Source organism: Diceros bicornis, chromosome 18, assembly GCF_020826845.1.
Source record: "Diceros bicornis minor isolate mBicDic1 chromosome 18, mDicBic1.mat.cur, whole genome shotgun sequence".
Taxonomy (NCBI): domain Eukaryota; kingdom Metazoa; phylum Chordata; class Mammalia; order Perissodactyla; family Rhinocerotidae; genus Diceros; species Diceros bicornis.
Window position 1 is genome coordinate 43,203,746 of NC_080757.1, and position 13,121 is coordinate 43,216,866.

The following is a 13,121-nucleotide window of genomic DNA, read 5'->3' on the forward strand; positions in this document are numbered from 1 at the left end:
CCCGTAGTGTTCAGGCCTTGGGAGTCTCATGCGCCTGCCTTTCATCTTTCCAGGGGAGCAGCAGCGGAGGAGGTAGCGGGAGCAGCAGCAGCCTCCTGACCAATGCCCGCTCGTGGGGCGTGAGGATTCTGCATGTGGACGGTACTGTTTCTGCCCAGGGCGCCTGTGGAGGGGAGAGCTGGTGGCTTGGACGGGAAGTGTTCGCTTTCAGAGGGGTCATAGTTGTGTAAGCTAGCTGGAAGCCAGACCTACTCAGTTACCGTGTTGATCCACAAAGGTGGCAGGGCGTGGAGAGCAGCAGTAACAGGCAGAGTGCAGGTACTGGGTGGTGCTGTTTTGTTTAACCCGCACCACAGCTCTCCTCAAGTTGGTATGATGATCCTGTTTTACCCATAAGGACATAATCCTAGTATCCATGACCACTTATCAGGTATTTGCTCTGTGCTAGGAATTACCTCATCTAATCCTCACCGAAGTCCTCTGCACGTTGTACAGATGAGGAAATTGAGCCTCCGAGGGATTAAGTAGATTAGCCATAGTCTCACCAGGAGTGAATAGTGTGGCCCATATTCCAACTTAGTTTGACCCAACTGAATTTCATGTTCTTTCTTTTCTATTGGGTTGCCTCACACTATAATCACCTGTTTGCAGGTTGTAATAAATTTACACTAGAATAGCTATCCTGAATCAGCTGGTGGGCCTCGTACCCAGCTCCACTTTGAGTCTGGGGTTTTCTCTGATCCATTAAAGGGGGCTGGTCCAAATCTAGCCTGAGATCTGCCAGGGCAATAGAGAACTGTGCTCGGGAGGGTCCTGGTTTGTGATGTGGGGGGGCTCCATGGTCACTGGAAAATCTGCTGTTTCTGACATGATCTAATTTCCTGCCTTCCTGTGTGTTAGAGAAGCTCCAACATGTGTAGCCCTTGCTGCGTCTTCCACCTAAGGATACATCTGAGTAACTCATATGGCTTGGTCTCCCTGACAGAAGCAGCTCTTCAGTAGTGCCTTAAAGCCCTTTGTGAGCCGTAAGGGAGCTCCTGTACAGGAGTTTGTGTTCGGTGCTATAAAATAGCATGCAGCCAGCTTCCGTACTTTTCCAGGGATAGAGGACCCAGTGCTTTTTTTTTTTTTTTTTTGGTGAGGAAGATCAGCCCTGAGCTAACATCCGTTGCCAATCCTCCTCTTTTTGCTGAGGAAGACTGGCCCTGGGCTAACATCTATGCCCATCTTCCTCCACTTTATATGGGACGCCGCCACAGCACGGCCCAACAAGTGGTGCGTTGGTGCACGCCCGGGATCCAAACCCAGGCCGCCAGCAGCAGAGCACTACGCCACAGGACCAGCCCTTTCTTTTATTATAAGCAGGTGCAGAGGTGACAGGTAGCCAGATGGTGGCAGGCAAGGCTGGTGTGATCCAATGGGTCAGGCTGAGTGAGAAGTTTAGTCCCCAGCCCCGGGAAGGGGCTGTGCTGATGAAATGAAGAGTAGATCCTTTGGCCACAGCCCTCTGTTTTCTCCACAGAAATGATGGTGCATGTGCAGCAACTGTCTCTTGATGCTTTGTGTGTGAAGAAAGAAGGGCCAAAGAAGCCAGAGGTAGGTCATCCTGCTGAACTGAAGGAAAATGGATGGTTTACAAACAGTGAGGTCTGTGACAGCTTTGTAAATCCATGACCCACCCAAGCCATCTCTTCCTGGCCGTCCTGGAAAAAGTAAGGAGTACAGCCTCTCAGCTCATCCCTGGTGTCCGCAGCCTTGCATTGCCCCATGCTACCTGCAAATCTTCCTTGGTGCACTGAGGCATTCACTGTGGCCTGGACCGTGGACTGCCTGTGGATAGTTCTGGCCTAGATGAAACGTGAATGCTCATGGCCTGCTGGCCAGGCTGCCATCTGGGGACTGCTCTTGGCCTGGGAATGAGCCTGCAAATTGCATGGGTCGGGGTGGAGGGTGTTGTGGTTTTAAATAGCTACCATCTTCCAAATTCTTGTTTGGCTTTTCTTTCTTTTTCTGGAGTTAAAACTGTGTGTACCACACATCAGGAGAGCCTGGGCTGATTTTTAAAGCCATGGTGTCTTCTCTTCACCGGGCCTGAATCTGAGGAAGGATTAAACCCTGCAGGTCCGCCAAGGGCCTGGCACCTGAGAGCGGGACCAACTGTAGTAGCAGACTAGGACAGAGTGCTCGGCCTTGGCGCTCCTCGCTCCTCACCCTCTGGTCTGGGAGTCTTTGGGGTTTCCCTGCAGCTAAGTAGATTTGCATTGCTCACAATTGAAAAGGGTATACAGTGAAAGTCTTTCTCCCCCCAACTTCTGTTCCTCAGCCACCCAGCTCCCTCCCTGAGATAAGCAATGTGAACAGTTTCTCAGGTATCCTTTCAGGACTCCATATACAAGCAGATATGTCAAAACTTCTCCCTTTTTATGCATATGCACAGTATTTTTACTTTGCTTTGTTCACTTAATCTATTTTGTAGATACTTGGGAGTCTTTTGGATGAAGTCTGGGTGCAGTCTGCTAATATGCGAGGGGATGTGGAAAGCTTCTTTGGGGTTGTGTTTGCCCTGGAGGTGTGGCCTGGAGAATTGAACCTCCTTGGACCCAGAAGCATAGGCAGTCATGGATCCACTGGATCTCTCATCCTGCCCCCACCACCCAACTCTTTTACTGATTTTTTAAATTTGTCCCATTTAGTTTTTAATATTAGCTTTATTTGACCTTGGTCTAAATGTTGGGTTTGACCAGCAGAGTCAGGGTACACAGACAGGGCCCAGGAAAGCCACAGGCATTATCTTCACCCTCATCCTGTAAGCTACCTGGAATGACAGCAGTGCCTAGGAAATACAAGCTGCCATGGAGTGAGCACATACTCCGCGTCGTGTCTCTTACCTACTTTCATTTCAGTTGTGTCACATCTGATGAGGTAAGTGGGAACTCCTCACATCACAGGCAGCACAGCTCCAGTTCCCACCCAGGCCCATGGGGCTCCACAGCTCTTGCCCTCTGCTCCATCCTGCATTCCCTCTACAAAGTCAGCTGCCAATGAGATTCACACACAATGCTTACCACTCATCATGTCCCTGGGGAGCTGGACGGAGCCATTGTGCTCAGGGCCCAGCTGACAGCAGGAAGCAAAGTGGGGCAGACTTGCAGCAACTAGGCTCACTGGGCCTGGTACCTCGACCCCCCTGGCTCCCTCACATCCTTAACCTATTTTCCCTTTCCATTTAGGGAACACGTCCAGCAGAGTCAAGAACACGGAAAGGTCAGTGTGGTAGCTTTTCCTCATCTAATTGCAATCCCTCCCTCCCTAAACGCTGCCCCACGACTCCCTCTGTGGCTGCATCTGCTCACTTCTCTGCGGCAGGAAGTGAGTCCAGGTTGTGTTCCTCTTCATGTTTCCAGGGCCTGGGCTTCAGAGAGGGGGGCGGCGGGAGAGAGGCAGCCACAAGCAAGTCCAGAGCTGCTGGGCCAGGGCTCCTCTTTAGAGCCGAGATCCCATACAGTCCCTCTGCCTCCTGCATCCTCTGGCTGTTCCTGGGCATTGATTGAAGTTCAGCATCCTTTTTCTTCTGGTTCAGGAGCAATTTGGGGTGGGCAGTTTGACAGCTGCCTACTACTTTCAGATGACAGCTGCCTACTACTTTCAGAAATGCCAAACTCCCTGAAATTGACAAACAGGCAGATTGATGGGCCCATCTCCCAGCTCCTCTTGAATGGCAGGAGAGTTTCTCTCCCTGGATGTTTCTCCCAATGATGTTCTTTAAGTGGCATTTATTCGTGCACAAGCAGGAGCTAAGAAAAGTCACTTGGCACCTCTCATGTTTGAAATTTAAGGAAATCTGTGGGGGAATTGATTTTAATCACTGTCTCAGTTAATTAGAAAGACAAGAAATTGCCCCAAAAAAGTAATTAATGGGAACTGCTGCTGCACAAGGAGAAAGGCTGCTTTTCGCTTGGGTGCTGGCAGCAGGCTCAAACAGGTCTGGGAGCTGTGAGGCTGCAGCCTCTTTGGGGATTTGGTGGCTGTTAGTTCTGCCCAGGCTTCCAGTGCCTTGGCTGCCCCTTTGACAGGACTTCCGGTCACCATGGGAAGGTGGAAGTGCTTCTTAATGCCTAAGAGATTTTTTAAACTGTGCAAATAACTAGTTAGTAGGGGATGAATCTCTTGATTAATTGACTCCAAATCTGTCTTCCCAGCACCCGTTTGCCCTGTTTTTTCAGGAACCAGATTTCACCTTTGATATTTTTTTACCATCCTTCTGCTAAGATCTCTAAACAAACACTCTTTAGTTCTCTTCCTCTCTGCTCTCCCCGCAAATACCCAGGGTCCTCATGCAGACACCAGGAGTGAAGGTCTGGGAAGGACCTGAGGCTTCTAACAGAAACCAGCAGGGGCTGGATTTCTCCCTCTCAGCCAGGTTTCTAATGGTCGGTTGACAGCTTCCAGAACCCACACACAGGAGAGTCCTCTATCCTGCTGAGGGCGGGCACGCCTGGGACCCCAGGCACCCTGCAGCCTCTCCCCGCCAAGAGTAGAACTCTTTCTCCCAGGGTAGAGGCCGGAGGAGATGGGAGTGGGTGTCTCACCTCTGCCAAATGGAAGGGCGCACCTTGGGCGGCCTGGGTTCCAGCTCTGAAAGGCTCTTAGGCTTTGGCAGATCCTTGCCTCTCTGAGCATTTCCTGTGTGTGTGGTGTGGGCCCTGCACTGGAGCAGACAGATGGCTGATGTGTGTGCTCTTCCTTTCCAGTGGGCAGACTGAAGGCACCATTCCTCAAAATTGAAGATGAGAGCAGGTGAGTGGGGCCTCCTCTCTCTCCCCTCACCCTTACCAGGCCCACACGGAGCAGAGGTGTGGGGGATATAGAGCCCCTCAGCCCTGCACCTTCCTCTTCCTCAGAAACTGCTTTCTCCCCATGTCATGGAGAAGTGTTACACAGACCACGAGGAGCCGCTGAAGGTGGCATTGCACAGTTGGCACTCCTTTTGGTCATGAGTCAGAGGTTTATGACCCTGTGTGTGAATTACCTCCTTTTAATGCTCTGCTTTTATGAGCTCATGATGTCCCCTCCAAGCTTGTTACTGGTCCTTGTTTCCCCCTAGGTGTACGCTGACACTTAATATCGAATCATTGCTGGCCCCAGTACAGTGCTAGTACAGTCATCTTGGCTAAAGAAAGGATGTTTGAGGTGGCATTGGGGTTCCCTTATCAGACCACCTTGTGCTTGATGAAGCCTTTGTGTTTTGCTGTGTAAAACCCTTTTTGGGCACATGTTATCTCATGACAACCCTGGGTAAAAAATAGCATGAGAGTCCATCTTCTTCCTAGTGGGGAAATTGAGGTCAGAGAAATTAAAGGACTGGCACACAGCCACTTTGCTAGTGAATCTTAGCCTGAGGCTAGAATCCAGGTGTCCTGGCTGTCCTGCCTGGTGCCCTCTCCACTCTGCCCTTTCTGTCCGCCATTAGGGCCCCTTCTTACCTAGAGCAGGAGGGTCTCTTTTATGATAACCTGATGAGCTCTTAGCCACCCGTGTGATCACTGACTCTTCAGTAAGTGCTAGATCAAAAGTCCATGTGAATCTAGAATTCTCTCAAAAACGTTTTTAAAGAAGAAAAGGCCACATGTACCCAGCAGAGACTCCTGGGACCAGAATTCTCTGTGTCCCTCAGCCTCAGGCAAGGCAGCTAAGGACCCAGCCCCAGGAGCCTGGCAAGCCTGCCTGTCCTCCAGATGGTCCTAGGTTCCTTCTCGGCGCCTGCACACAGTACAGAATTGGCTTTGGTGGCCCAAAAGTGAGTGGAAAGAACACAGGGATGGTAATGAGGTACCCTCTTCTTCAGTTCCAGTGGGCTGGGGTACATGTCCTTAACCCTAGGCCCTTCACAACCAGTTAAATACAGTCATGACTTGTATGCAGTGGCTGAAACACCACTGATGCCTTAGTATTTCACTGCACATGGCAGGCCAAGGCAATGTCAGTTCCCGGAGGGGGTACATGTATTTGTGTGCCCCTGGCATCAAAGGCAAGAGGAGATCCATGCGGGGCTGAGGTTTCTTGTGACACTTGTTATATGCTGTTCTGAAGCAGGTGCTCTTCAAAGCCCGATAGCCTTACCAACCTCAACTTTCCAGCCTCCTAAGCAGAAATAAAACAACATTGAGGAGGAAGCAATGAGGGTACCAGGGCTGTGAAGGGCACCTCCTTCTCCTTGAGGGTCCAAGAAGACTCATTTGTTAATACACTCCTGAAGCCAAGGGCTCTCTGTACCACCCAGGAACCCATGGCCTGCACTCTCCCCTGGAGCCTGGGCCATTGCATTCAACACTGTGGGCTGGCATTTCCATCAGCTGGGTTGGCTGAGCCTCCATGCATCACCAGATCTGGCTCTGAAAGTCTCTTGGATGTGAGCAACTTGAGGCAAACCACCAAAACCACTCAGTACATGTGAGACTATCCAGAACCTTCACTGTGCCTCTCCTTTCTGTTCAGAACACTACCCCTCAGATGGTGCAAAGGATCAGCCCAGAGCAGGAATGTTTCTCTTCATGGAACAAGAAAATCACTGTTTAAACATTCTTCCTTTTAGATTCTGCCAGGCTAGAGTCCTCAAAGGTTGTTTTAGGGTCAAGAAACAAAATGGAAAGGTGAGAAGAACTCAGTCAGGAATTGGGAGACGTGGCTTCCGGGCTGGTCTTGGCCACTTACTAGTCGTGAGCCCTTGGGCAAGTCACGGAACCTTTTGGGCTTCATTTCCTCTTCTATAACACAGGACAACACCACTTGTTCCACTCAGCTCAGAGGGTGGTTATAGGATTCAGATGAGGTAGTGAGTGTAAATGGGCTTGAAAAGTAGACAAGGAGAGCATAAGTATTCATTTAACCTTGTAAGGCTAATGAGGGTTTGGTTTTAGAACTTAAAAGATATGCAGGTGAGAGTGCACTTTATCAGGATTGGAATTCTAGGGAGCTGGGCTCGGCCCCCTATCTCATCCTTTCACTTTCCGCAGAAGTCAAAGTGGAAGTTTTCTGTGTTTCAGGAAGTTTCGTCCTTTCCACCATCAGTTTAAATCCTTTCCTGAAATTTCTTTTCTGGGACCCAAAGACGCAAGTCCCTTTGAGGCCCCGACGACCCTGGGCAGCTCGCACCATACCAGGTGGGTCTTTCTGGTTCCTGAGTACCAAGGGCTGGTTACAGGCCAAAGTCCTTCCCCTCTCAGGCCTGCTGGTCAAATTTTGGAATGGGCATGTGTTAGCTCCTTAGGCGAAGTCTGTTCTGGGAACTTAGCCCAGAGAAGAGAGACATTAGGAGTGCTCATCTGTATTATTTGGTGTTCTCCATCCCTACCGAAGAATTTGACTTGTATCCGGAGGGCAATAGGCGGGTTTCTGAAACTCAGATCTATAGACTACCTTCATCAGAGTCCCCTGGGGTCCCTTTAAAAATGCAGGTTCCTGGACTCCACACCCACAGAATCACAGTCTCTGAGGATGGAGCCCCAAAAGCTACATTCTCACGAGTACCCTGTGTAATTTCAACGCACATCAAAGTTTGAGGCCTCTTGAGCTGAATGTCAGGAATAATAAGTGGCAGGGATCTGGGGCACCCGAAGTGGCTTGTAGGCTTGTGGGTGTTCCTGCTCTGCAGATGCGTGAGAACGCGAACCTCCACTGACCAAAGTGCAGAAGGAATAAGGCTTGGGTGGTGGACTAGATGCCTTCTCAGACCGTTTCTCACTTCTGGCCCACAGGGTTAGTTCACAGACCAGAGAACAAGACAGGGCAGACTCTCAGCCCCAGAGTTCCCAGGGCCAAGGAGAGCCTGTGGGCTCCACCAGCAGACAAAGGCTGCAGGCTCAGAAAATCATGCAGATGGGAGGAAAACCAGGAAGGGAATGTGGCAGTAAGACGGAGAGGGGAGGAAGGCGAGAACGAGCTGAGCTGAAGTCCAGGTGCCCTTCATACCTTTCCCAGAAGGTGCAAGGGATACCAGAAAGAGCCAGCCAGGAGGCTGCCCGAGCTTGGGGCAGGGAGGTGCTGCTAGGCCTGGGATGGCCTTGGGGTCGCCGAGGAGCTGAGAGCTTGTAAAGGGAAGATGATGAAGCAATGAAGCTCTGGTGTCGCATGTGAGGAGCATAGGGGGTTGGCCCAGGGTTCTGGGTGTGTGTGTGTATGTGTGTAGAAAATCCGTGAGAGGAAATGTTTAAATTTTTTAATTTAAAAATGATTATTATATGTTGGTTCAAAATTCAGGAGTTACAAAGGGTTTAAAGTGAAAAATCTGTATTCCATACCCATCCCCCAATCTCCAATCGTGGGTCTCTCTCCAGAGATCTGTGTGCGCAGAAGTACATCATGTCTCCTTGGTTCTCTCTTCTTACATAAAGAGGAGCATAATACTCACTGTACTGAATCTTGCCTTTTCCCCTTAATATGTCTTAGATTAATCTCCTATTGGTGCCTGAAGAGCATCCTCATTCCTGTGTATGGCTGCAGGGTAGTCCACTGTATGGATTTACTCTGGTTTACTTAACCAGTCTCTTATTGATGGATGCTTAGATTATTTCCAGTCTTTTACTATTATAAACAATGTTGCAGTGAATAGTCCTGTTCAGAGTACATTTGTGATTGTTCAAGTATATTTGCAGAATAAATTCCTCAAAGTGGAAATGCTAGGTCAAAGGGTGCCTGCATTTATAATTTTGATAAATGCGGCCAAATTGCTTTTCATGGAGGTGATGCCAGTGTGCACTCTCACCCACGCTGGACCAGCGCCCATTTCTCCAAACCCTTGGCTGGTACCGTGAGCTGTCAGCCTTGTTGACGTCCGCCAAACTCATAGATTGGAAACTGAACCTCAGTGTAATTACAATTTTCATTTCTTCTCATTCTCAGTGAGGTGAAATCTGTTTTCATATGTTTGATCATTTGAATCTCTTTGTGGGAACCTTCTTCATACCATTGGCCCATTTTTCTGTCCAGTTGTTGATCACTTTTTTATTGATTTGTAAGGAGCCCTTCAGGTATGAGGAATGAGCCTTTGTGCGTGTTCTTTGTTATAAATAGCTCCCGCCAGTTTGTGGTTTGTCTTTTAACTTTGCTTATGTTTCTGCTTATGTTAAAAATTGCATGTACTTGAATTTATCGGCTTTTTTCTCTGTTTTCTGCGTTTTGTGTCATACTTAGAAAAGTCCTTAGAGGAGAATATTTGGGACATGTTGAGTTTGCTCGGACAGTTAAATAGCCGTGCCCTACAGGTCGTTAGAAATACAGGACTGACATTCAGAGAAGTCAGGTTTGAGAAAGAGATTTGAAAGTCCTCAGTTAAGGTGGCAGCTGTGCCAAGAACAAGTCAGCATGAGGGAGGAGACAGACTGAACCAGGAGGAGGGGACATTCAAGGTGGAGGAGGTTGAGGGCAGCACAGTCCCCTCGCTGCTGTTGAGGCCTTTTCCCTCTCCCCTTGCAGGTCAAATGAACGTGGGTTTGGGTATGAGCACAGGGCTGGAATTGTCCTACGAGGGATTCTTGCTCCACCACTACCCGTCCTCCCCTGTGGTTTGAGTTGTGCGGGCGGGGAAGGGACAGCTAGGACAGTGCCCACAGGGAGGTCTCGTCTTCCTTGTTGCCTCTCCTGCATCCTTGGAGGAGTGGTGCCAAGTGTAGGCAGGCCTGCCTAAATCCAGGGCTGTTTTGGTCCATCCTCTTGCTGGCCTGGGCTCCAGGTCCTGGAGCAGCAGTTCCCCCTCTGAGGGCCCCGGCAGTGACCACTTTCCCCTACCTTGCACCCTCCCCAGAGAACCCAAGGACCTAGAGCCAAGCCCACGGTCAGCCGCCCGCACCGCGCCCGGGAGGAAGAGAGGCTACTGCGAGTGCTGCCGAGAGGCCTTCGAGGAGCTCCATGGGGTGAGCCCTTCCCCGCTAAGCCGCTGCTCCCCGACTGTTCTGAGAGAGCCTTTCCCACCAGTCTCTCCACCCTGGTGTGGCTGGCCAGTCTGCTCGCGTCCCACCTCGGCCTTGTCTAACCCTTGTGCCTGCTCTCCCCCGGGCAGCATCTGCAGAGCACCCAGCACCAGGGCTTTGCCCTGGAAGCCCATCTGTACGCAGAAGTTGATTGCATCATCGCCCAGCTCAGCCACAGCTTTGTGGACATCCCCTTCCAGGCCAGCCTCCCCAGGTGAGTGCCATGCGGTCTTCCATGCCTTGGCAGGCACCATGCCTTCTCACTCTCCTGCTGCCGCCCTCTCAGGGGGGAAGGAGCCCTCGGGTTGGCGACAGCAGGGACCAGGCTGTGGCATTTTTCTCTTTCCTCACCTTTCTTTCCCACCATTCTCTCCCACCATTCTCTGTCCTGTTTGTTTAGAGGTGGGAGGAGTGGGGAGACTTCCATTTGCAGCTTCAGCCAGTAGGGACTGAGCCCAGACCAGAGCGTGGCTCCCTTCCTAAAGCGCCAGCATTGCCACAGTTGTGGGGGCAGGTGGGCAGTTCAGCAGTTGCTGCTCTTGGCCTGTGTCTGGTCATGTGCCTGTCTGGCCTTCTAGAAGTGGGGAAGGGGATTCCTGGGTCCCTCCCAGGTGGGTAAAGAGCAAAGTCTTTCTGTCTTTCTAGAAGTTACCCCCGGAAAGAAGGATAGCAGGGGGTTCGGTGGAATTCCAGGGCCCTCTGAGCCCAGCTTTCCCATGCTGCCACCAAGAAGTTGTGGCTTCATCTCTCACCCCCAGTCTCCACCTTGGGCCTCCCTTCCTGGGCTCAGCTTGGCCGGCCAGGTTCTGTGCTACTTTCTCCAGCTGCCAAAGGGCACACACATCCTCCTCTGTGGAGCTATTAAATGGAACAGCTTCTAACCTGTTCCTCTGGCCAACCCTGACCACAGGCCGCAGAGCCAAGAGAGGTGCAAACAGGGCTGGCCACTACTGCAGGGTCAGACCCACGAGTAGGCCTTTCCCAGGGCCCCAGCGTGGGCAGCTCTCTTCAGCACACCAAGACCCAAAAGCGTAGAACCATGCATGCCCACCCCCACCCTGCCCTCAGCCCCAACCTGGGAAGATCCCAACCTGCCACCTGCTCTGGAAGTGAGCCCTGTGGCCCACTGGGTGTTTCTGTCCCCACAGGCAGCCAGGCTCCCCGGCTTCAGATTGTGACCCTCTGTGTCCTGAGACTCCGCCTCCCAGCCAGCCCTCCCATCCCAGGGCAGCATGTCCCAGGATGAGGGAGGAAGACAACCGCCAGGTCCCAGGCGCCCAAGAGCAGGAGGGGAAGGTGGGTGGCATGAAGGCACCAGCTGAATCTGTGGAGGCTGGCGAAATACCCGGACCAGTAGCAAGCTGCCAGGAGCTGGGGGCGTCGGCTGATGTCGTCGTGGACCCCCCAGGGACACCAGTATCCAGGAGCCCTACTTGCCAGCACCTCCAGCCCAGCTCTGGCTTTGCAGCCCTCTCCTCTGGCCTAGACCTGGAACTTATTGGCCACAAGCGGAAGGTTCAGTTCCCCAGTGGCAATGCCGAGAAGAGGCCAGGAATCTCCTGGCCACAGGCCTCATTCTTCGTCCCGAGAGCCCCCAGCCCCTGTGGCACCAGGATAAGTGGTGGCAGGCGTCTCCTGTCCCTTCCCCCTTCAGGCCATGAGCCCAGCCCTCCGGCCTCCCCCCTGCCCTTGTGCCACCCACAGACCTGCCTCTCCCTCCCAGATGCCTTCCCCTGGCAGTCAACAGATAGGCCAGCCGAGTTCTGGGCCACACAGGCCCCCTGGCCTGGGGGAGGCTGGCCCCCAGGATCTCAGGATTCTGCGTGTGCAGTCCCTGGCCTTGCCTCCCAGCAGGCTGACCAGCTCCCCAGCTGCCCTGCAGCTCCAGGCCAGCTGTCAGCCCACCTGCACTCAGCTGTGGGCACACAGCCCCCAGAAGGACCTGCAGAGAGCCAGTCTACCTCTCTTTCCCCACCCTCTGCCAGCCAGTGGGGAAACCAGCTGCTCCCAATGGTTCTGGGCCCCCCAGCCTCTCCCAGTACCCTGCTTCCCTGTCTCCCAGCCCCAGCCCAGTGCTGGGAGAGGACTGCTCCTGTGAGTCCCCTGAGCACGCAGCTCTGGAGCCAGACAGCTCCCAACCCGAGGGCCAGATACACAGATACAAGTTATACCTCCACTGAGTGCTGCATACCCAGCCAGGGCTGACACAGGAGCAGCAGTGCCCCAGGCTCCCCAAAAGAACCAAAAGGAGCCCTGGGCCTGGCTTTTGAAGTCCAAGTGAATGGCTCTTGTCATGGCCGAGCTCTGTGGGGTCGATGGAGCCCCTCCTCCCGCCCAGTCTTTAGGTAGGACTAAGAGCGTCTGGGCTGGGGGCTGCCCTCTCCTACCCCTGCCTCCAGCCACGTCCCTGACCAGGCAGCGATCTAGGATGGGCTTGTCCAGCCATGGCCGGCTGCCCACGCCAGGAGGCAGAGGCAAGGTTGGCATAGGGAGGGACCACAGAGAAGCTGGAGCAGCAGGAGCCCTGGCCTCGCTTCCTGTCCCTCCGCAGGCACTTGCCTCTTTGCCAGAGCGGAGAGGGTGAGTTGTTGGTGTTCCCCACCCCCACCTCCAGCCGCCTTTCCCACAAGCATGTGGCTCTCTCCTGCTTTCCGAAATGCCTGTGTGTGTGTCCCCCCTCCCCCAGCCCCCCACGCTCCTGCACCAGATCCTCAGGAACATATGAAGCAGAGGAGGGGCTTGGCTGCGGCACTTACAGAGCTCCCTCCCCAGCACTTAGTGGGGGCCGAGCGCTGACCTTTCCCCTGAGCCCAGGATGTGGCCAGAGCCCCCTCTGGGGACCCTTCTCAGCTCTTCCCTGCCTCAGCCCTGGCTGCCCACCCTGAATTCTGCTGTTCCAGGGTCAACGGTTCACCTGCCAACTTCTGCATCACCCTTTTCCTCCCTCCCTCCCTCCTTCCCCAAGGACCTCCCCCCATTTCTTTCAGCCAAGCCATTAATCTGGAGACAGAGATGGGTTTGCTATCGATTCTTATTACATTTTGTCCTGTGGTTCTTCTCACCCGTCTCTGCCTCTGTGTGTTTGTCTCTTTAAATGTGGAAGCTACCAGAACCCTGGTGCTATTCTGTGTCTCATTTTGGAGGAAGAAAGGGGGG

The 13,121-nt window shown here is 52.8% G+C and overlaps 1 protein-coding gene across 1 annotated transcript in view; it reads left to right on the forward strand.

Annotated features, from left to right (window-relative positions):
* Positions 1-12,154, forward strand: part of DBF4B (DBF4 zinc finger B) — a 28,018-nt gene extending 15,864 nt beyond the window's left edge. Inside the window, 9 exon segments of the mRNA XM_058561185.1 lie at positions 54-141; positions 1,523-1,596; positions 3,231-3,264; positions 4,752-4,797; positions 7,044-7,160; positions 9,800-9,908; positions 10,055-10,179; positions 11,114-11,936; positions 11,938-12,154. Of these exon segments, the coding sequence (XP_058417168.1) occupies positions 54-141; positions 1,523-1,596; positions 3,231-3,264; positions 4,752-4,797; positions 7,044-7,160; positions 9,800-9,908; positions 10,055-10,179; positions 11,114-11,936; positions 11,938-12,063 (1,542 nt within the window). The 3' untranslated portion in view covers positions 12,064-12,154.
* Positions 12,155-13,121: the final 967 nt, after the last annotated feature.